The sequence below is a fragment of the Mastigoproctus giganteus genome, chromosome 10 (assembly GCF_048544385.1).
Source record: "Mastigoproctus giganteus isolate SK-2022 chromosome 10, ASM4854438v1, whole genome shotgun sequence".
NCBI lineage: Eukaryota > Metazoa > Arthropoda > Arachnida > Uropygi > Thelyphonidae > Mastigoproctus > Mastigoproctus giganteus.
The window spans coordinates 54,637,056-54,659,100 of NC_143584.1; the positions used below are offsets into that span (position 1 = coordinate 54,637,056).

The 22,045-nt window shown below is 37.8% G+C and overlaps 1 protein-coding gene across 2 annotated transcripts in view; it reads right to left on the bottom strand.

Moving 5' to 3' along the window:
* Positions 1-888: 888 nt before the first annotated feature.
* Positions 889-22,045, bottom strand: part of LOC150079036 (serine/threonine-protein kinase Nek8-like) — a 266,092-nt gene continuing 244,935 nt past the window's right edge. For both annotated transcript variants that reach the window (XM_090384054.1, XM_090384055.1), the window contains exons 16-17: positions 16,318-16,476; positions 889-1,071 (exon numbers count right to left, since the gene is read on the bottom strand). In XM_090384054.1, the coding sequence (XP_090240180.1) occupies positions 1,058-1,071; positions 16,318-16,476 (173 nt within the window). In that variant the 3' untranslated portion in view covers positions 889-1,057. The remainder of the gene's footprint in view (positions 1,072-16,317; positions 16,477-22,045) is intronic.

Below are 22,045 nucleotides of genomic sequence, written 5' to 3' on the forward strand. Positions count from 1 at the left end.
ACAAAACATGCCCAGCAGCAAAAATATTTTGGAAAGCACTGGCTTACATCTTTGCTTGTCTTATACAGACATGTAACACTTAAAAGTGTTACAAAGTTTGTATTTTCTTCCTCTCCATGCTTAATAAAAATAATTATTATTAAGCATGGAGAGGAAGAAATAATTATGTGCCACATAGTAGCACACAGCGTAAAAGTTTTTCTTATTTGTAAAATTACACTGTTAGATAAAAGCAAATATTTTTAGCTGACAATGGAGTGTCATTTTCTACTTTAATTTTACCTCTAATTGAGATACAGAAATTGTCTTCAATGCAAACCTTAAATTTGATTTCTACTGTATTTATTATATGTATTTCTGATTATAGAAACCATGAATTTAAAATGGCACAGAGCTGAGTGCAGAAGCACTCATGGCATTTCCTTCAGGCTAACTCTGGGTAGAAGTATATACACAGTATTTACAATAGAAAACTGTAAATTGAAAACATAATTCATAGTGATAATATCAGTAGATATGTGTTCCCTGTCTCTCTCTCTCTCTCTCTCTCTCTCTCTAAATTGTTAGTAAACTGGAAATAACAAGAATTATAAATGCAGTAAATGTATATGTTAAAGAAACTTAAATAATAAAAACTCTGAAATTTCAAGTTACCAACAAACACATTGCTAAAATTAGATCATTAAATCTGTAAAGAGTAACTTATTAACAAAGCTACTTTAAAAATTATATATGATATAAAAAAAGCCATTTTCTGTTAAATTTCTTAAGTAATGATTTATAAAACCTCACAATCCTACTGAATGTGAGATGTGCAAAGTACATTTCATTTCTTGAAGAAAATTAATTACACTGTACTAATAAAAATGTAAAACCTGTGAGCTATAAAATCATTAAGACAACTTTTTTTTTTTTATAAAACTTAACATTGAAAGATAAACTCTTCAAATAGAAATGAAGTATTTTTTAAATACATAAAAGTGCTGAAATTTCCAAAAGTTGTTTTCATATAGGCTACTTGTCTTGCCAGAGATGTATACTGAAGACAAATTCATGGTCATCGTGATGAAGCTAAAAAGAAAATATTATATCCTATATATTTATTTATTATTCATATAAATTTTAATAAGTAGTTTATGTAAATTTTGAGATTATGCATATATTTACTACAGGTCAGAATTTTTAGTAGCTTAGTCTTATGCATTTCAAAAAAAGTTCCCCCACAAGAGAAAAAAAAATGTAGAATTATAAATAATAATTACAGTATTGCATTTTTAGGAACATTCAATAAGACATTTTATTCATGTAGCCTTTACCAACCAACTCTGTCTGCATCTAACAACTCTACTCCCAATGGACAGACTTAGTTTTAGAAATATCATATATGATGCAAGGTTGAACCAGTAAAAAAAAACCACTTAATGTGGCCATTCCTTTCAATAATTTGCCAAAACATTTTTTAACCCCCTAGCTAGTGCATCTGAGCCTTCCATACACCACAGAAATGTTTGGAATAAAAGCAATAAATTATTTAAAACTGAAAACTTCTTAATTTGCATTGAATATGCTTCACCATAAAGATAGCAACAACAAAAATTTTCTTAAGCAGATTGTTTTTCAACCAGTTCACATTTTGGGAATGGTGAATAGGCTTAATGTTTGAATTTTGGGGCTCAGAAAACCTGCACATTGTACAGGTATTGGAACACAGCAGAACAGCATAAAGTGAATGTTCAGTCTACTTCTTCATGATTGTGTAATTGACCTGTTCTTTTTTTCATGAACAGACCATGAATGTGTACATTTACTTGGATATACAACTTCTCATAGCTTGAAAAACTTCACCCTAATGTCTTTTTCCAGTAAGATGGTATTGCCTCCATATTGGGCTTTGATAATGAGGAATTTGCATGACAGACATTTTCTAGGCCATTGGATTGGCTGTGATGGCCCTGTACCATGGCCAGCATATTCACCAGACATTACCCCAATACACTTTTTCTAACAGGGGTAATCAAAGCCGATATAATGACTATCAGGCCCAGTATACTGGCATGTACTAGGGCAGAGATCAAGTATCAACTAGACATTATTCATGCTACAAAGGGATATCATGTGGAAATTTATTAATATGGTAAAAACTTTCAGTTGTTTTATCGGTGGCTGTAAATTGTTTTCTTAATAAACTTGTTTTTCTTTTTTTAATGAATTTATGAAGTTGTCCAAGTCTTTTTGCGATACCCTGTAAGTTTTTAGATAAATCTTGAAGAATAAAAACTTTAGATTTTATTCTTCAAAATTTAAGAATAAAAAGTCTTAAATTTTTCATTACATGCTTTGTTTTAAAGAATTAAAAATTTTTTAAAGAATTTGAGAGCCAGATATTCTCCTGCTACTTTCCTGCACTTGATTGAATTTCTGCAGTCAAGCACGTAATATATATATATAGTGAATCAGATTGCAAATAAAAGTTTGCAGTGAATCTGCAGATGAAATCCATAATTTTGTAAGCTGATGAAATTACAGGTGACCCCCGCTTAACGCTGATAATTCGTTCTGGAAAAACAGAGCACTAAATGAGCACCACATTCCCATAAGGTATATGTATTTGTGAGTTGCGGTCGGTGCCATAGGATATTTCCTAATCAATAATAAACGGTAGTGAAAAGATGCACAAATGTCGGTCAAAATATTTAATATTCAAATATTTGTACATATAAAATATTCTGCATTACATACGTATATAATTATGTGGTAACTACTTACGTATCAAAATTAAACTTAAAATTCCAATTAAAATAACGAATTTAATTGATTTTAATTGATTTAATTTAATTGATGAATTTAATCATGGAAAATGTGTCGATTTTGGGTTGAACTTTGGCCCTCTTCCAAATAAACTAAAAGGTGTATTAGCATTAGCATTAGCATTAGTAGAGGCATATGATGCAAGAAAGCAAGCTTATTCAGCATCAGCCAAAAAACAACCACTACTCCCATTTCACCCCTCAATTCGTTCGAAATACCTGTCCAGCTGAGCCTTAAATTTGTTTAGGCTATCAACTTCAACAACAAGCGATGGAAGTCTATTCCACAAACCAACTGCCCGCTGGCTAAAGGCGAATTTCCGCACATCTATCCGACATCCGTCCTTCCTCAATTTGAATTTATGCCCTCTCAGGTGATTATTCTGAGCAAGAGGAAGAATCCCATCGGCATTGAGCATGCTCAAGCCATTCAAAGCCTTGTACACCTCTATCAGATCACCTCGGCGATGCCTAGTCTCCAGGCTCTGTAATTTGCAAAACTTAAGCCTTTCTTCGTAAGAGCAACCCTTTGTTCCATTCACTAATCTTGTTGCCCTTCTCTGTACTCGTTCCATCAGCTCTACATCCTTCTTGAAATGAGGCCTCCAGACCTGTATACAGTACTCAAGGTGTGGCCTGACCAATGCTTATACAAGGGAATAATCACATCCCTGTCCCTGCTAGAAAAATTCCTGTATATCATTGACAAGACACCATGAGCTACCCTTGCAGCTCGTCTGCACTGCTCAGAGAACTTCATATCTGCCTGCACAATTACCCCCAGGTCCTTTTCATTCTCTACCACTGTCAGCGTAGTACCACAGAGTTGATACGTTGATCTGGGGTTACTGTTTCCCATATGTAGTACTTTACATTTGTCAATGTTAAACTTCATTTGCCACCTCTCAGCCCATCTGCTCAACCTTTCCAGATCCTGTTGCAGCAGCATAGTATCAGTAGTGTCCTTAACAACCCTGCCAACCTTTGTATCGTCTGCAAACTTGGACATTAAGCCTGATACACCATCATCAATATCATTTATAAATACAGAAAACAACAATGGACCCAACACTGAACCCTGAGGAACTCCACTAATAACATTAGTCCACGTTGAGCAGTGTCCATTGATTACCACTCTCTGTCTTCTGCCACTCAACCATCCCTTTATCCATAGCAGCAATTTGCCTCGAATGCCACACTTCTCCAATTTGTGCAGCAGTCTTCCATGCGCAACAGTATCAAAAGCCTTTCTAAGATCCAAATATATAATATCAAAGTTATTCCCTGCATCCAGTTCTTTTGTGACTACATCATAGTATCCAATCAAATTGGTCAGACAAGACCTGCCCTTAACAAACCCATGCTGTGTCTGAGCTATAACTGAATTCTTGTCCAGATGATCCTGCAGTGCTTCTTTAACCAGTGCCTCCATTAATTTTCCTGAAACCGAAGTTAAACTAACAGGTCTATAATTACTTGTGTCAGCCTTTGATCCTCCTTTGTGAATTGGGGTTACATTTGCACATCTCCAGTCCATGGGTACCTCCCCTGAGTCCAAAGAAGCTCTCATAATTATGGCTAGGGGTTTGCTTACTTCCTTTGCTGCCTCCTTTAATATAACTGGATAGATCCCATCCACCCCGGGTGCCTTTTTTATGTTTATCCTCAACAATTTCTCCTCCACTTTCCTCTCAGTTATTAGAAAATCATCTAGCTCACTTCCAATGTTTACTTCACCTACGACATTCCCCTTCCTGAATAACTCCTCATGTGTGAATGTAGATGCAAAATACTCGTTTAGATTGTTAGCCACCTGAGCTGGATCCTCAACTGTTGAACCATCAACATCCAGTGGACCAATCTGATTCATCCCTTTCCTTCTTGAGTTTAAATAGGTAAAGAACTCTTTTCTGTTTTTCTTTGCATCCTTTGCCAAGGATTTCTCATAATCTGCCTTTGCCTGCCTAATCTCCTTTGTGACTTGGTTACAGACCAACTTATATCTATCATAAGCTTCCACGTCACCCATTAATTTGTATGTATCCCATGCATTTTTCTTCTCTACCATATGTCTCATTAGTTCATCTGACAACCATTTAGGCCTGAACCTTGAACAATATTTCTTGGTTGGTATGTAAAGCCTGGTAGCTTCCAAGATTAGTTCCTTGAATGCTTCCCATTTTGAATTTGCTGTTGGTAACATCATCAGTTGGTCCCACTGTATAGAATTTAAATACTGTCTCAGACCATCATAGTCGCCTTTACGAAAGCAAAAACCCTTCCCTTTACCTCTGATGGTAGTTACCTCCTTGAGTAAATCCCACTTCAGCACACTGTGATCACTGCCACCCAGTGGTTCATTTATCTGCAGATTCCTAATGCATGAAGAATCACTACTGATAATCAGATCAAGAGTATTGCTCCCTCTTGTTGCCTCACGAACATGCTGGTGTAGAAAACAATCATCCAATAAATCCACAAAAGCCTTGCTAGTGTGTGAGTGACCAACCCACAAATTCCAGTCAATATCTGGGAAATTAAAATCCCCCATTATAAGACTCTCTGATTTACTGGCCCATTCTATTTCCCTGTACAGTGTCTTATTATACTCATCAGAGTCATTAGGCCTATAGCACACTCCTACTCTCAATTTTGATTTACCTATGCTTATGTCACACCAAACTGACTCAACACTGCACTGTCCAGCGATGTCAACTGGCTTCACTTCCTTGGATTTTATGTGTTTTTTAACTAATAGCATAACCCCTCCTCCCTTCCTATCCTGTCTATTCTTTCTGTAGACGTTGTACTCCCCAAATTCCAGTTCTGCATTCCTTATATCTGTGTGACACCACGTCTCTGATATCCCAACAATATCTGCCTTTGATGTTTTGAGTAATACCTCAAATTCATCAAATTTATTTACTAAACTCCTAGCATTAGTGTACACGCAAGTATACATGCACCTGTTTCTATTCTTAGCTACCCTAACACAACCCATGTGTTTACTTGTACCGCAATGACTTCCAGCAGTCTCTGAAATATCCTGCATCTTGTTTTTCAGGCTTCTGCTCATTCCAATAGTATTAATTTTAAATCCCCCGTAGCATTACCACCCAACAATAAAGTCAACGGTCCTTCGCCGCTTTGAAACCTGGCATGTTTTTTTCTTCTTTCAATATGAAACTTCTTTTAGGCATTCGTTTCCACAAGTCCTGCTTCATCTATGTTATAAACTTGTTGAGAAGTATAACACACAGTACCCCTCTTCAATAATTTTAACAAGTTCTTTTTTGAAAGTTTCGGCTCCTTGATCTGCACTTGCAGCTTCTCCCTGGATTTTAAATCTATTCAACCGGCCCTTACTAGTTTTAAATGGTTCCAATTTTTTTTTTTTTTAGGTGAGTTTTCTTCAGATCATTATATTGGCTAATCTCTCTCGCTTTTTTATTATTTATGATACTTAACTTAACTGAATTCTGCATTGGATATTATCTTCAATAAAATTAATTACGTCTTTCCATTTCAATCCTAATAGCTGGCCTAGTGCTAGTTGCTTGCAGTGGAACAGCCATCTTTCCAGCTGCTAAAATTATAGTCTTCGTATTGCGCCCAGACGTTGTTGCTTTTTCATTCTTATCAGCCATTATTAATTCTGTCGAAAATGTAACTGCGTTGGTTGCATTAATTATGATACAATGTTCAAGTAAACTGTCCATTGCATACGATGTCTAATACTGTACTGAGTGATTACTAGACTTCGGATAAATGCATATAACGCAAATATTACAAGAAATATACTTGATCATTTTTTAAAATGTTGTTCTCGGAACTACATAACAAGTCACTGTACTGCAATTAAATTAACGTGCAAGAAAATTTCACCGAGCATGAGAAAATTTCTCAAGTTGGCGTGGGAAACGTTTTAATGCTGTTTTGCTATTCATTTTCAAGCTATCGACTCCATCAAATGAAATGATTTCGTTAAATATGCCAAAAATGCAATCTGTAAAAGAGCGTTATAGTGATCTGTGACAGCATTATAGTCAGATAGGGGTTATAATATAAGAACAGCATTATAGCGAATCAGTGTAAAGCGAACCGCGTTATAACGGGGGCCTGCTGTATAAAGATTTACTATTTTATTTTTTGCTGTTGCACACAATAACGACAGCTGTATGTGGTATTGAAATGCTGATGTGTTTGGAAATTTCATGTCATATCAGCGGCCATTTAGTGACATGTATTTTGCATGTCAAGCTGTGCTAGCTGAACACCAGCACTAGAAAAATGGCAAGACTTATAAAATATTAAAATAAGAATTCCACTTATGCGCAGGTCTTTACTTATGGGAACAGGCTTATGAGGCGCTAGCCTCGGGCCTCACCATAGGGGGGGGGGGGTTGCCTTGCATGGCCTCTGTAATCTCAAAATTTTAATGTGATTTCTTTTTTTAATGCCCTGATCTAAACTGGGGCCCACTTGTACCTACCATGTAAACAGAGACAGGTGAAATTTAGTGAAAGTGTGGATGATTAATTTAAAGAACAAGATTGATTTCCAGAATAAAGGAAAATCACTCTCTCTTAATTCTCTAATAGGGCGTAACAGTAGAACACAGGTTGACTATGGCATATCATCTGCATCGGGAATATGCTTTAATCTTTTCAAATGACTATGAACACAAGAAAGCAGTTGACTAGTGCGACTTCTCGTTACAATATGTGGGAGTTGGTTGTAAATGGGTTACAGACATGATAAATTGTGGAATGTACGTTTAGTTCTTAATTCGTGCAGGCTACAGCAGCAGTAGCAGCACAGCAGCTCTATTGCCTAAAAGCCAGGGGTGCAAACAATGTGCAACACATTGTTTGCTGTGAAATAAAGAACAGTACAGTCGGTCCTCGTATAACACGTGTTTACATTACACGAATTCGATCATACACGATTTATAAATAGGGGAACATTATCTTATATAACATGAACCGAATTCGCTTATGCATGATTCGCCTTTGTGTTTACAAGAAATGGCAGTCGAACACGGAATCACCTCAACTGAACACAACACGATAGGAATGAAGAAGATTCTGAAAATGTATTTATGTGTTTTATATCAGTGAAGGGGAAACACATTTCACCTTAATAACGTAAAAACCCACACAATTCCAGCTATCGATAATTTGCAATTAGATCGAGTTTACGACCAGTTTATAACAGATTCCACTAGCAGAAACGCAACTGGAAATTGTGCGGTGTTAATAGTGTATGTACCCCCAGAAATGTGCGGTGTTAATAGTGTATCTCGGCCTTTACGGTGTTGTTTATTCAGTTGCTACACACGCGCAGCTTTGTTTATGTGTATTAAGCGTGCTTCCTCGTTTTGTAATTGTGCTTTAAAAATGAGTAAAATACTTAAAAGGTATGAAAAGGAAGCGTCCTGGCGAAGACACTGCAGATTCAGAGAGAAAAAAAAAAGCAATATCGATAAACAGAGGCGGACTGGATCAAAAATTCTTACCCGGGAAAATTTATAGTGGCCTCATACTACGGTTTATAGCCAAAATCACACCGGCCTCCGGCCCACCGGGATTTCCCGGATAAGGCTTATGGCCAGTCCGCCTCTGTCGATAGAGAAAAAATATGAAATTGTGAAACGCTTTGAGCGAAATGAAAGACCATGTGTATTGCACGTGCTACAGACCTAAATGAGGCAATGCCGAGAATTACAAAGAATGCAGAGAAAATAAAAACAACTTTCATAGCGGGAACAACTCAAAGTGTAATTAAAATCCATTAGATTAAGACACAAGAATTGGAAGAGATGGAACGGCTGTCTTTTCTATCTGTTTTTCGATTTTCTATCTGTTTGTATAGAAAATCAAACAAAAAACAAGTTTGCTTACGATAGAAGCAAAAGCATTAGCAATATTTTATTACGACTATTTTATTTAATATAATAAATTTTTTACGAATGAAATACATATTTTATTCGTAAAAAATACTTTTTAGTATTAAAAAATACTTTATTATAATATAATAAATAATAAAAAAATATATATATTATTTTTATTACGTATTTTAATCGTTATAAAATACTTACGTATTTTATAACGATTAAAATTACCAGATTATTTATTGTGTTTGGTAATGTTTTGGTTCCAAATGTGTGTTCAATCTTGGGTGGTCGGCACCTAACCCCACTTTTCCCATAGGGCCTGTTGTTTATATTGCACGATTTTCCATTGCACGAGGGTTTCTAGAAACACAACTATCGTGCTATACGAGGACAGACTGTACTGTTCTTTATTTCGCAGCATTACAACATTTGCTGTATAAGAACGTTATAGTGATCTGTGACAGCATTATAGTCAGATAGGGGTTATAATATAAGAACAGCGTTATAGTGAATCAGTGTAAAGTTTGCGTTTAAACACATCGGTAAAAATAAATTTTTTTATTTTTACTGATGTGTAAAAATTGTGGAATGTCCATTTAGTTCTTAATTTGCGCAGGCTATAGCAGCAGCAGCTCTATTGCCTAAAAGCCAGGGGTGCAAACAATGTGCAACACAGAGTTTAGTACAGTACTGTTCTTTATTTCGCAGCATTACATTTGTGTTTAAACACATCGGTAAAAATAATATTTTTTTATTTTTACCGATGTGTAAAAATCCCCCTCCCCCGCAAAAGCTTAGCACCTTGGGCCTAAAGAGGTGTAAGTACAGTCATGCTTACGTGATCCACAGCACAGAAGATAGTCTACTGGCAACAGGCAACCAAAAACTTGTAATCTGAATTATGTTATCTACCAGAAAATTATCCAACTAACACACTTCCAAATGAAACAATGATGTAAGATATGAAATCAAAATAAATTAATGTTAGACCTATATGTCCCTCTAGAAGTAAATTTTCTGATCTGTAATGTTTATATTTATTACAAACTCATGGTATTCTCAAATGCGTAAGTCTATTGTTACATGACCTGGCACCATGGCCAGATTTAAGATTGTTGTGGCCCCTAAGCTAAAACTTTTAAGGGGACCCCCCCCTCTCTACTGAGTAAATATTAGGTTTAATAGCATTTCATGCTCAAAGGGTGCATATAAAATGCTACATATGTTTTTATTAATTGTTAAAAAAATAACAGATATTTTTGACATTGGTAATAATAATAACAATTAAATTAAAATAATATAATAAAAAAAAGACATTATTTTCATTCATTTTTGTTTTAAAAAAATAAAATGCAATTTTTTGCTTGTAACAGATAAATAAAAATTTTTTTAGTCAATGATTAATAAATAATTTTATTAATAACAAAAAATTATTGATTCAAATTATTTAAAATAAATATTCATTTCTGTAATTTCATTATGGCAAAATCTGAAACAATATCTTCAAATGACAAGCTTTAAAGCTTGTCACTTTCCATATATAAAACGCTGAAGGAAGAGAGTTTGTTTTGAATCATGGTTGTATGACATTCAATTTTTACCCTCTTAAGCCTGCTAAATGATTTTTCTCCTGAGCAATTAGTTATCATCAAGGTAAGAAAAATTCAAAATATAGTTTCAACATTTGGAAAAACTTGACTGTATTTTGTCTTGAATTATTATGCTGTATAAATTTTTAAAATTAATCTCATTTGTTTGAGAATATTTTTTCTTTATATACAGATGAAAATGTTTTATATCTTTGTATAAGTTAACATCTATGTCTTCAGAGTAATTATTTACGAAAATTTTTACATTTTCTCTGACCTTTCTCTGAAATTAATTTTCATTAATTTTTAGCAAAAACTTGAATATTCCAAGAACATTATGCATAACATGGAAGTACGCTTCATTTAATAAATTTTGGCAGCATTTCTTCCATGAGAAAACATGGCTTCAATACTTTTTTAATACTCAACTTTTAATACTTAATTTTTAAGAAAATTTTTAATACTCAATTAATCAGGTGGTTAAAGTTAAACAGTGAATTTTTGAATGTGTCAACAGATTTAAAGATGTAATATATAAAAAGTTATATGCTACACAGTCTAAAGAACAAAATTCTCAAAATTGCAAAGTTCAATGTAACAAAAATACTAATGCATATTATTTTCATTAGTAAGGAAAATAACATGGCATCCTTGAGCAATATCAATGGAAATTGAACAGTTGTCTGTCACTTGGAATTCCACCTTATAACCTGAGGACGAGAGTTGCCTGTGTGGACGTGCCTTTCTGCCGCTCTTGGAACAGAGAAGTTTTTTCTGATTTATTTTCTGCTTTATTAGTTTAAATTGACATATTAACTTATTTTCTAGAGTAGCTTTATATTCCTATTTACGGTACTTAAGATTAAAGTAACTTAGATAGAGATTTTATAGGTATTACTTAGTATCGGAAAGGGTATCAAATCCACGTGTTTACCATTCGTAAATAGCCGCCATTGTTACGCGAGATTTAATCAGTAAAATATATTAATCTTATCGAACTTCACTGGCAATTAAATTGTACTTTTAACTATACATATAACCACTTAGGTTACGTAACATAAATAATTAGTAAAAATAAATAATTAATACATAACTTGATACGGAAGTTATATAAAGGGATTTCGTAGATAACACTCGTTACTGAAACATAAATATTTCGTAGATAACACTCGTTACTGAAACATAAATATAGCGTTATAACTGTGTTGGGATACAAGTTTAGGATTTAATTTTGTACTGAAATTGAAATTTTATTGAAAGTAAATCGAAATCATGACTCAAACCAGAGCAGCAAAGCAAAAGGCTCAAGCTAATGGGAATGCTGTGGCTCAGGGGAGAACTGAGGGGGGCAGTTGCCCTCTCAATCACAGCCTTTTAAGATGCACTATTTGCTTGATGTTTGCAGAGCAGTCAGGTATGGGACATGATACTGCCATGGGGGATGTCTTTGTATGTGCACGATGCAAGGAGTGTAAGGAAATCAGGCAACAACTCAGCGTTGTTATGGGCCTATATGAGAGCTTGAAGGACAGGGTGGATGCCCTCGAAGGATTACAAGTGAGGGCCCATCAAGCTCTCAGCTGCCCACACCAATGCCAGAGCTTGCACTTGGTCATTGCGCAACACAGCGGCAACCCCCAAGGCATAATGTGCTGGTCCCAAAGGAACTAGTAGTTGTTGGTGACTATTGTCAGGGAAACGGGAAACATGCTTTGTAAAAAGGATAGGTGGAACAGGACCAGGGTATGTCTGCCAGCGGCAAAGGTTGATGACGTTGTAGAGCGGATATCATCTTTTAAGGGCACAAAAGGTGATATAGTTGTACATGTTGGCACTAATGATATTAAGAGTAGGAGATCGGCGGAATTACTTAACAAGTACAGGTCACTGATGCAAAAAAGCCGTGAATTAGGGTTGAATTTGAACGTGTCTGCAATTCTGCCCAGACACGATAGGAGGGAGTATATGATGAGAGCCCTGTCGATCAATTCGGCCCAGGAAAGGTTGTGCAGGGCTCAAGGGGTAGAATTTTTTTCAGCCTGGTCTGTACTTGTTAACAGGAGAGACTGCTTCTACAGGGATGGGATACACTTAAATAGAAAGGGTGCAGGAATGTTTGCTGATGCTATCGAGGCAGTGTTAGGCGGGTCGGAAAACTGCTAGATTGGGGGGTTACAAGGACTAATAGATTAACAGTAGCCACTGGCAGAGGAGAAAGTGATTCTTGCACTGCTTCTACTGGAATGAGCAGCAGCCTGGAAATTAAGATGCAGGATATTTCAGAGACTGCTTGGAATCATGGGGGTACAAGTAAACACATGGGTTGTGTTAGGGTGGCTAAGAGGAAGAGCAGGTGCATGTATACTTGCGTGTACACCAATGCTAGGAGTTTAATAAATAAATTTGATGAATTTGAGGTATTGCTCAAAACATCAAAGGCAGATATTGTTGGGATTTCAGAGACGTGGTGTCACACAGATATAAGGAATGCAGAACTGGAATTTGGGGAGTACAATCTCTACAGAAAGGATAGACAGGATAGGAAGGGTTATGCTATTAGTTAAGAAACACATAAAATCCAAGGAAGTGAAGCCAGTCGACATTGCTGGACAGGGCAGTGTCGAGTCAGTTTGGTGTGACATAAGCATTGGGAGATCAAAGGGAAGGGGTATTGCTTTTGTAAAGGCGACTACGATGCACTGAGACAGTATTTAAATTCTATACAGTGGGATCAACTGATGATGTTACCAACAGCAAATTCAAAATGGGAAGCATTCAAAGAACTTATCTTGGAAGCTACTAGGCTTTACATACCAACTAAGATATATTGTTCAAGGTTTAGGCCTAAATGAATGTCAGATGAACTAATGAGGCATATGGCAGAGAAGAAAAATGCATCTGATACATACAAATGAACAAGTGACACAGAAGCCTATGATAGATACAAGTTGATCTGTAACCAAGTTACAAAGTAGGTTAGACAGGCGAAGGCAGATTACGAGAAATCCTTGGCAAGGGATGCGAAGAAAAACAGCAAAGAGTTCTTTACTTATGTAAACTCTAGAAGGAAGGGGATGAATCAGATTGGTCCACTTGATATCGATGGGTCAACTGTTGATGATCCTGCTCAGGTAGCTAACAAACTAAATGAATATTTTGCATCGACATTCACAAATGAGGAGCTATTCAGCGAGGGGAATGCCAGAGGTGTATTCAACTCTGGCAGTAAGCTAGAGAATCTTGTAATAACTGAGAGTAAAGAGGAGGAGAAATTATTGAAGATAAACACAAGAAAGGCACCTGGGGTGGATGGGATCTATCCAGTCATATTAAAGGAGGCAGCAAAAGAAGTAAGCAAACCCTTAGCCATAATTATGAGAGCTTCCTTGGACTAGGGGAGATACCCATGGACTGGAGAAGCGCAAATGTGACCCCAATTCACAAAGGAGGATCAAAGGCTGACACAAGTAATTATAGACCTGTGAGTTTAACTTCTGTTCCCGGAAAGTTAATGGAGGCACTGGTTAAAGAAGCACTGCAGGATCATCTAGACAAGACTTCAGTTATAGCTCAGACACAGCATGGTTTTGTTAAGGGGAAGTCTTGCCTGACCAATTTGATTGGATACTATGATGCAGTCACAAAAGAACTGGATGCAGGGAATAACTCTGATATTATATACTTGGATCTTAGAAAGGCTTTTGATACTGTTGCACATGGAAGACTGCTGCACAAATTGGAGCAGTGTGGCATTGGAGGCAAATTGCTGCTATGGATAAAGGGGTGGTTGAGGGGGAGAAGACAGAGAGTGGTAATCAATGGACACTGCTCATCGTGGACTAATGTTATTAGTGGAGTCCCTCAGGGTTCAGTATTGGGTCCTTTATTGTTTTCTGTATTTATAAATGATATTGATGATGGTATATCAAGCTTAATGTCCAAGTTTGCAGACGATACGATGGTTGGCAGGGTTGTCAAGGACACTACTGACACTATGCTTCTGCAACAGGATCTGGAAAGGTTGAGCAGATGGGCTGAGAGGTGGCAAATGAAGTTTAACATTGACAAATGTAAAGTACTACATATGGGAAACAGCAACCCCAGAGCAACATATCAACTCTGTGGTACTACACTGACAGTGGTAGAGAATGAAAGGGACCTGGGGGTGGTTGTTCAGGCAGATATGAAGTTCTCTGAGCAGTGGAGATGGGCTGCAAGAGTAGCTCATGGTGTATTGTCAATGATATATAGGAATTTTTCTAGCATGGATAAGGAGGTGATTATTCCCTTGTATAAGGCAATGGTCAGGCCACACCTAGAGTACTGTATACAGGTCTGGAGGCCTCATTTCAAGAAGGATGTAGAGCTGCTGGAATGAGTACAGAGAAGGGCAACAAGATTAGTGAATGGAACAAAGGGGTGCTCTTACGAAGAAAGGCTTAAGTTTTGCGAATTACAGTGTCTAGAGACTAGACACCAGCAAGGTTATCTGATAGAGGTGTACAAAGCCTTGAATGGTTTGAGCATGCTCAATACTGATGGGATTCTTCCTCTTGCTCAGAATAATCACCTGAGAGGGCATAAATTCAAATTGAGGAAAGACAGATATAGGATAGATGTGCGGAAATTTGCCTTTAGCCAGCGGGTGGTTGGTAGGTGGAACAGACTTCCATCCCTTGTCGTGGAAGTTGATAGCCTAAATAAGTTTAAGGCTCAGCTGGACAGGTATTTCGAACGAACAGAAGGGTGAAGTGGAAGTGGTTATTTTTTATTTATTTATTTTACTTTATTTTTTTTTTGGCTGATGCTGCATAAGCTTGCTTTCTTGCATCACATGCCTCTACTAATGCTAAACCATGAGGGTGGCACACCTAAAATTTGCACAAAGATCACTTAAAAGAAGGAAGGCAAACACGGGCCCAGCTATCATAATTTTATTCCTTATAATCAGCTATTACATGAACTTATGCATAAGTGGTTTCTCCAGCGCTAGAAATGCAAATACTTTTTACAACGTTGATAACAAACGTGGTGTTATTTTAGTGCAGATTAATGCAGAAATTGAAAGAGTTTCGGAAAAAACATTTCTCTGCCTTTTAGTTTTTCAGTTGATCATCTAGGAACTCTGCTGTTAATTTCATGATGGTGACATCATTCAGGCATAGCTCACTAGAAATGACATTTGTCCGTGTAGTCACCCGAAGTGATTAATATCATTTTTAATTGGATAATATCACTCATGTTATCTGATTAAAAAAAATACTGCTATACCCTCACATTTAACCACTTGGCAGTGGCAGAACAATAAGAAATCAATTAAACAAATTGCACTCTGCATCCTCCAGAATGAGTGTGCACTCCCCTGTGAATTTTTATTTATGTCCTGATATAATTCTTATAACATCTTATGAGAATAATTATTGTGATCATTCATATCTTGCTCTTAATAAACTGGAAATCAAGATCATTCACAACTGTTACATTAATTAACATACAAACCTGTCAATAATTTTATAATATGGAAGTAAAAAAAAATTACGATGCACTGTTCATTATCAAGCGCTTAGAATTTATATTGCCCAGTAGTATAAAAATAAATTATTATTATTATTATTTTTTTTTTGCTTCTACAGTCAACAGTCTAACACATAAGTATCTGCATGTTGAACTTCAACTGTACAAAATATACCCAAAGAACATGACATGAATAAATCACTTCTTTTCATGACTCTGCTATTGCATTTGTAATGATTAAACTGGGGCTATTATCAAAACTAGCAAGAGCTTCTTTTTTAATATTACATTAGTAAGACAATAACTGGCAACTATTTCAGTATAAGCTAAGGCATAAGAAATTAGTAAATTATCTGTGAAAAAATTAATTCCACATAAATGATTTTAAAATTTGGCAACACCTCATTCATAAATAGCTGTACAGAGTAAAGAAACACTCAGTAAGTGTGCCTTTGCATGTGCAAGAATTCCTTTTTATCTACAAAATAAATGGATAACATATCTTTCTTACCACTTAGGGCTACTAGGGTACTGTTCTTTCCACATGTTACTGAGCATATGAGATATTTATGGTCTAAAAGTATTGGCACTTTTCCCGGCTGACTAGGATTCATGGTCTCACGTCCCAGTTCACTATTAGTAGCATTTCCCCAGGTGAAAATATCTCCACCTACAAAAAATAAATAGCATTAACAGGCTGTCCATATACTTTTAGTAGTAGTAACAGAGGCATTGTGATGCAAGTAAGCAAGTGTATGAGATTATGTAGCATCAGCCCAAAATAAAAAAAATTTCACACAAAAATTCCCTCTAAAGGTTTATAAATTTCGGCACATCTATTCTACAACTGTCTTCTCAATTTGAATTTCTGCTCCCTCAGGTTCGTGAACTGAGAAAGCAGAAGAATCCCATCAGAGTTCAGTGTGCTCAACCAATTCAAGACCTTATACACCTTAATCAGATCACCTTGCAGGTTTCTAGTCTCCAGCTACTGCAATTTGCAGAATTTAAATGTTTCTTGGTAAGAGAACCCCTTCGTCCCCCTCACCAATCTCATTACCCTTCTCTGTACATGTTCAAGCAACTCTACGTAAAATGAGGTCTCCAGACCTGTATGCAGTACTCAAGTCGTTGCCTCACCACTGCCTTATACAAAGGGATAATCACCTCCTTTTCCTTGCTAGCAAAATTCCTGTACATCATACCTTGCTCTGGCAGCCTGTCTGCATTTCTCAGAAAACTTCATATCTGACAGCACAATCACTCCCAGGTCTTTTTCATTTTCTACCACCCTAAGTGTAGTACCACACAGTTGGTATGTTCCTCTGGGGGTTACTTTTACCCATTTGCAGTACTTTGACAAATGCAATGTTAAACTTCAGTTGCCATTTCTCAGCCCATCTGCCCAAATTTTCTAGATCCAGTTGCAGTAATACACTGCCAACTTCGACACTAAGCCTGATATACCTTCATCAATATCATTGATAAATATACAAAACAGCAATGAGCCCAACACAGAATCCTGTGGTACTCCACTAATAACATTAGTCCACAAAGAGCAGTTGCCATTGATTACCATTCTCTGTCTTCTCCCACTCAACCACTCTTTTATCCACTAATAACATTAGTCCACGAAGAGTAGTTGCCATTGATTACCATTCTCTGTCTTCTTCCACTCAACCACTCTTTTATCCATTGTAGCAACTTACCCTTAATACCATACTGTTGCAATTTGTATAGCAGTCTTCCATGTGCAATAGTTTCAAAAGCTTTCCTGAAATCCAAGTATATGATATCAAAATTATATTTTTCATCTAATTCCTTTGTAACCACATCATAGTATCCAATCAAATTTGTTAGAAAAGACTTTCCGTTAACAAACCCATGCTGTGTCTGAATTATTGCGGCAGTCTTGTCTAGATGATCCTGAAATGCATCTTTAGCCAGTGACTCCATTATTTTACCCGAAACAGAAGTTAAACTAACTGGTCCGTAATTACTCGTCACCCTTAGTGAATTGGGGATATATTTGCACATCTTCAGTCCATGGAGATTTCCTCTGTGTGCAAGGATGCTCTCATAAATATGGCTAAGGGTTTGTTTATTCCTTTGCTGCCTCCTTTAATATAACTGGATAGATTCCATTTACTTCAGATGCCTTTCTTATGTTTAACTTTAACAATTTCTCCTCCACTTTACTCTCAGTTATTAGAAAATCATTAAGCACCCTGTTACAGTTTGATAAACAGTCTGGCATTTTCCTCCATTAAAAAACTCCTCATGTGAATGTAGATGCAAAATACTAATTCAGATTATCAACTACCTGAGCAGGATCATCAACAATCGAACATCAATATCAAGTGGACCAATCTCATTCATCCCCTTCCTTTTAGAGTTTATATAAGTAAAGAAGTCCTTGCTGTTTTTCTTAGCATCCTTTGTCCAAGATTTCTCATAATCTGCCTTTGCTTGACTAATCTCCTTTGTGACTTGATTACAGACTAGCTTATATCTGCCATAGGCTTCTGTGTCACCTGATAATTTATATGCATCCCATGCATTTTTCTTCTCTGCCACGAGTCTCACTAATTCATCTGACATCCATTTAGGCCTAAACCTTGAACAATATTTCTTAATTGGTATGAAAAGCCTACTAGCTTCCATGATTAATTCCTTGAATGCTTCCCACTTAGAATTTGCTGTTGGTAACATCATTAGTTGGTCCAACTGTACAAAATTTAAAAACTGTCTCAGAACACTGTAGTCACTTTTACGGAAGCAAAAACTCTTCCCTTATGGTAATTATATTTTTAAGTAAATCCCACACTGTGATCACTGCCACCTAGTAGTTCCTTTATCTGCAAATTCTTAATGCATGAATAATCACTGCTGATAACCAGATGCCGACTGGGCTAGTCAGGTGGGTAAAGTGCCCTGCCCGGCAACCCAAAGGTAAGTGTAAAGTGTGTTTAGGGTCAAACAGCACCAGGGGTTCCCCCCCCATCTCCGCGTGGTATACATTGTCTTGTGATACAGATCACTGTAAAAGCCAGAGATTTATAAGTATATGGGTATTGTTTACGTGTAGTGTTGTGTATCGTTGTTCCTCTGGCCATTTAGCTGCCAGACCTGTACTGAGGTCCGACGTTGCCTGCACTTCGCCCCGTGGAGGCAGACTGGGTACACCAGTACTTTAAGATTACTCTGGCAGGTCCTGCCACCTAATTTCCTGAGATTTCATGACCCAAAAAAAAAAAAAAAAAAACAGCACACACATATGGAGTGATGATCGCGGCAGGGATAGCTAGAATTTGAAGGGCCGAAAGTTTTGTGGGCAAAGCAATTTGGGTGTTGTTAAATTTTGAAGTATAAGGTGTTCACTGGCACACAGACAGAGTGGGTGGGAAGACTAAAGGCTGGGAGGAAAAGGTATAAATATGGGGATGATAGAGAAGGCGACCCCAGAGTCAAGTGAGGCAGGACCATGCCTCACCAGGTGAAAGGAGGGGTTGGCAGGAGAGACTGGGCCTGTCTCCTCTCCCCCTGCCAAGGGAAGGGGAGTTAAAAGGGGAACCAGGCAAGAGAGTCCAGTTCAGATCGCCAATACTGGCGTTGGGCAGTGTAGCCGCACTGTTATTCATGGTCCAGTCCAGTATTTTTTTTTTTTTATTTTTTTATCCTTGAGATGCAGGTCTGAGTTTGGGATGTTGTCTTCTAGTACAATTCTTCTTGTTCTTGATGTAGATGTCTTCTTTTAGTCCTTTTATAGTAATTAGTGAGTGTGGTTATGTGCGGTGTTTTCGGTCCTGCGAGTTGGTGGTGTTCGAAATTCATTAGTGGGTAACCAATGGTTTGTTTTGTGTCTGTTTGCTTTTTTTCAGGGTTAAACAGTAGGCTCTAGGGTAGTCACGGTAGGGTCCTTAGTCTGGTAAATATCTCTTGGGCAAATTGCGAGAAAGCCTAGTAATGGTCCTCCTCCAGCAGTATGAGGTGCTCCTGATCCTTTGGGTTGAAATTGTTGTTTGTTTGTTATTTGGTTTTTAGGAGCATTAGTAACTAAGGCCATATTGCTCCGGGGATATGCGGTGCTCATTCCCTGACCTTTCTGCATCCTCCATATTTGGTGATCATGGGCTCGAACCCTGGTCTAATCAAGAAGCGTGTGCTACGCACTGCCGCTCCTGCCCACCTGGCTATGGAGGCACCGGGTTGAAATGGATATTCGTGATGAGATAGCAACGGAGGTCTTTGTAGAGGGGACAATCGTGCATTAAATGCTTCCAGGTTTGCTTCTCACTGCAGTGGCATAGTGGCGATTCTACAATACTGAAGGTGGCCAATTTTGCATTGAAGGATCCATGCCCTGTGAGCAGAAAAGTTGTGTAGAGGCCAGGCGAGAACCAGTGTGGTTGACGTGGGTAGACTTGCAGAATGTTAGGGATAAATTTCCAGGTCACAGTGCCCTTGGTTGAGTCTGTCCATCTGGATTGCCAGATTTATCCAAGGAAGGTTGTAAGGCGTTTCTTCTCTGTTACAGCATTATTGATTAGGTTGGTGGTGAAACCAATACAAGTTACTGTTCTTTCCTTTGAAAGGTGGTAGAGTAGGCTGCAACGGATGATTTCCAAGTCTAGGGGGAGACAGCCCACTAGGACCTGGAGTGTGTGCAAGCTCACAGTACAGCATGCCCTTGAGATGGTTAGTAGGATGGAGCACTGCATAGTCTCTAATTTTCTCCTATTGACTGCCATAGCTTTTTTAGGGCTGGGATAAATATGGCTTTATATATAAGAGGGAGAGTGTCCTCTTCTTTAGGCCCCAATTCTTCCGAGTAACTCTGGCAATAAATCCTGAGTACCTCTTAATTTTTTTCTGCAGATGTACAAGATGTGGGATGAAAGAGATAAGTACTTGTCAAGGGTAAGTCCGAGATGCTTCAGTTCTGTCCCTAGTTTTATTGTGGTATCCTGTATCTTGATTAGCGGTGGCCTGCGTATGTCGAGAGAACCTTTCAGGAGTATCGAGGAAGTTTTGGTTGAGGAAATTCTCAGGTGATTGAGACTGACCCAATTCTGTATTCTGTCAATGGCCTGGTTTGCAGTAGCTTCCATCTGGGCTCTGCTGTCCACCTGCAGCATGAGGACAATATCATCTGTGTATGCTTGGGTATCTACTCCATCAAGGTCAAGGCCCAGGAAACTGTCCAGGACAAGGTTCCAAAGTAGTGGCCCCAGTACAGAGCCCTGTGGGCACCCCCCCGATGAACAGGTTGGGTGACTTGGCAGTAGGGAGTACTTACAGTGACCATTCTGACAGAGAGATAGGTTTTTATGCAGTCATATTGATTGCCCAAGATATTTGCTTCCGAGTCTGCCAAGGACGCTTGGCCACCAAAGTGAGTCAACCGCCAGGGCAAAGTCAATGGAAATGACCAGAAAATATTTTTTGTTGGAGTTTTGGGCTGAATCTGTTATGCATTCAAGAGCATCAACTGCAGAGAGGCAAGGAAGCCAAACTGGTTTGGGGAGGAGAGGCCCGCGGCAAGGTAGTGACTTTCAATTTTATTATAGAGAAGGTTCTCAAAGAGCTTGCTGATTACTTCTACTGCCTTTTTAACAATCTCAGGTTCAAGGTAGTCTGCTCCTGGCATTTTCCTGTTTCGCAATTTGGTCACTGCCAGAAGGAGTTCTGTATGAGTGAAAGGGGACTCCTGGAGAGCGGGTTTGTATTTGTTGTTCTCCTCGCAGAGCTGGAACTGTTCTGCGGAGTTGGGAACCATTTGAGGAAGAAACGTAACATCCAGAATTTCATTTATTGATTCATGCCACATCTTGGTGTAGGTGCCCATGAGTGTTTTCATGGCTGGTATCACCTCCCTTCTGGGTAGTTTATTGGTTGTTATTTTGTATACAACTCCCCAAGGGTCAGTATTTCCAACAGTGGAGACTAGGTTCTCCCAAGATTGTTTCTTCTTTTTTTTTATTAGAGCAGTATATTCGTTCCTGACCTCACGATAAAGCTGTTTCAGGGCTTCCACTTCAGCTGCTTGCCAGGAGCGGCGTGCATGCTGGAAGTTCTTGCGCCATGCATTGACTTCGCATCTGAGTCTTTGGAGTTCTGGGCACCACCACCACCAAGGAACAGACCCAGGGGATAGTCTCTTTCATCTGATTGCAGCGGTTGCAGCTTCTGTAATAATTGTTATGGCTCTTTGATGTTGGTCTTGTGTGAAACCTGCA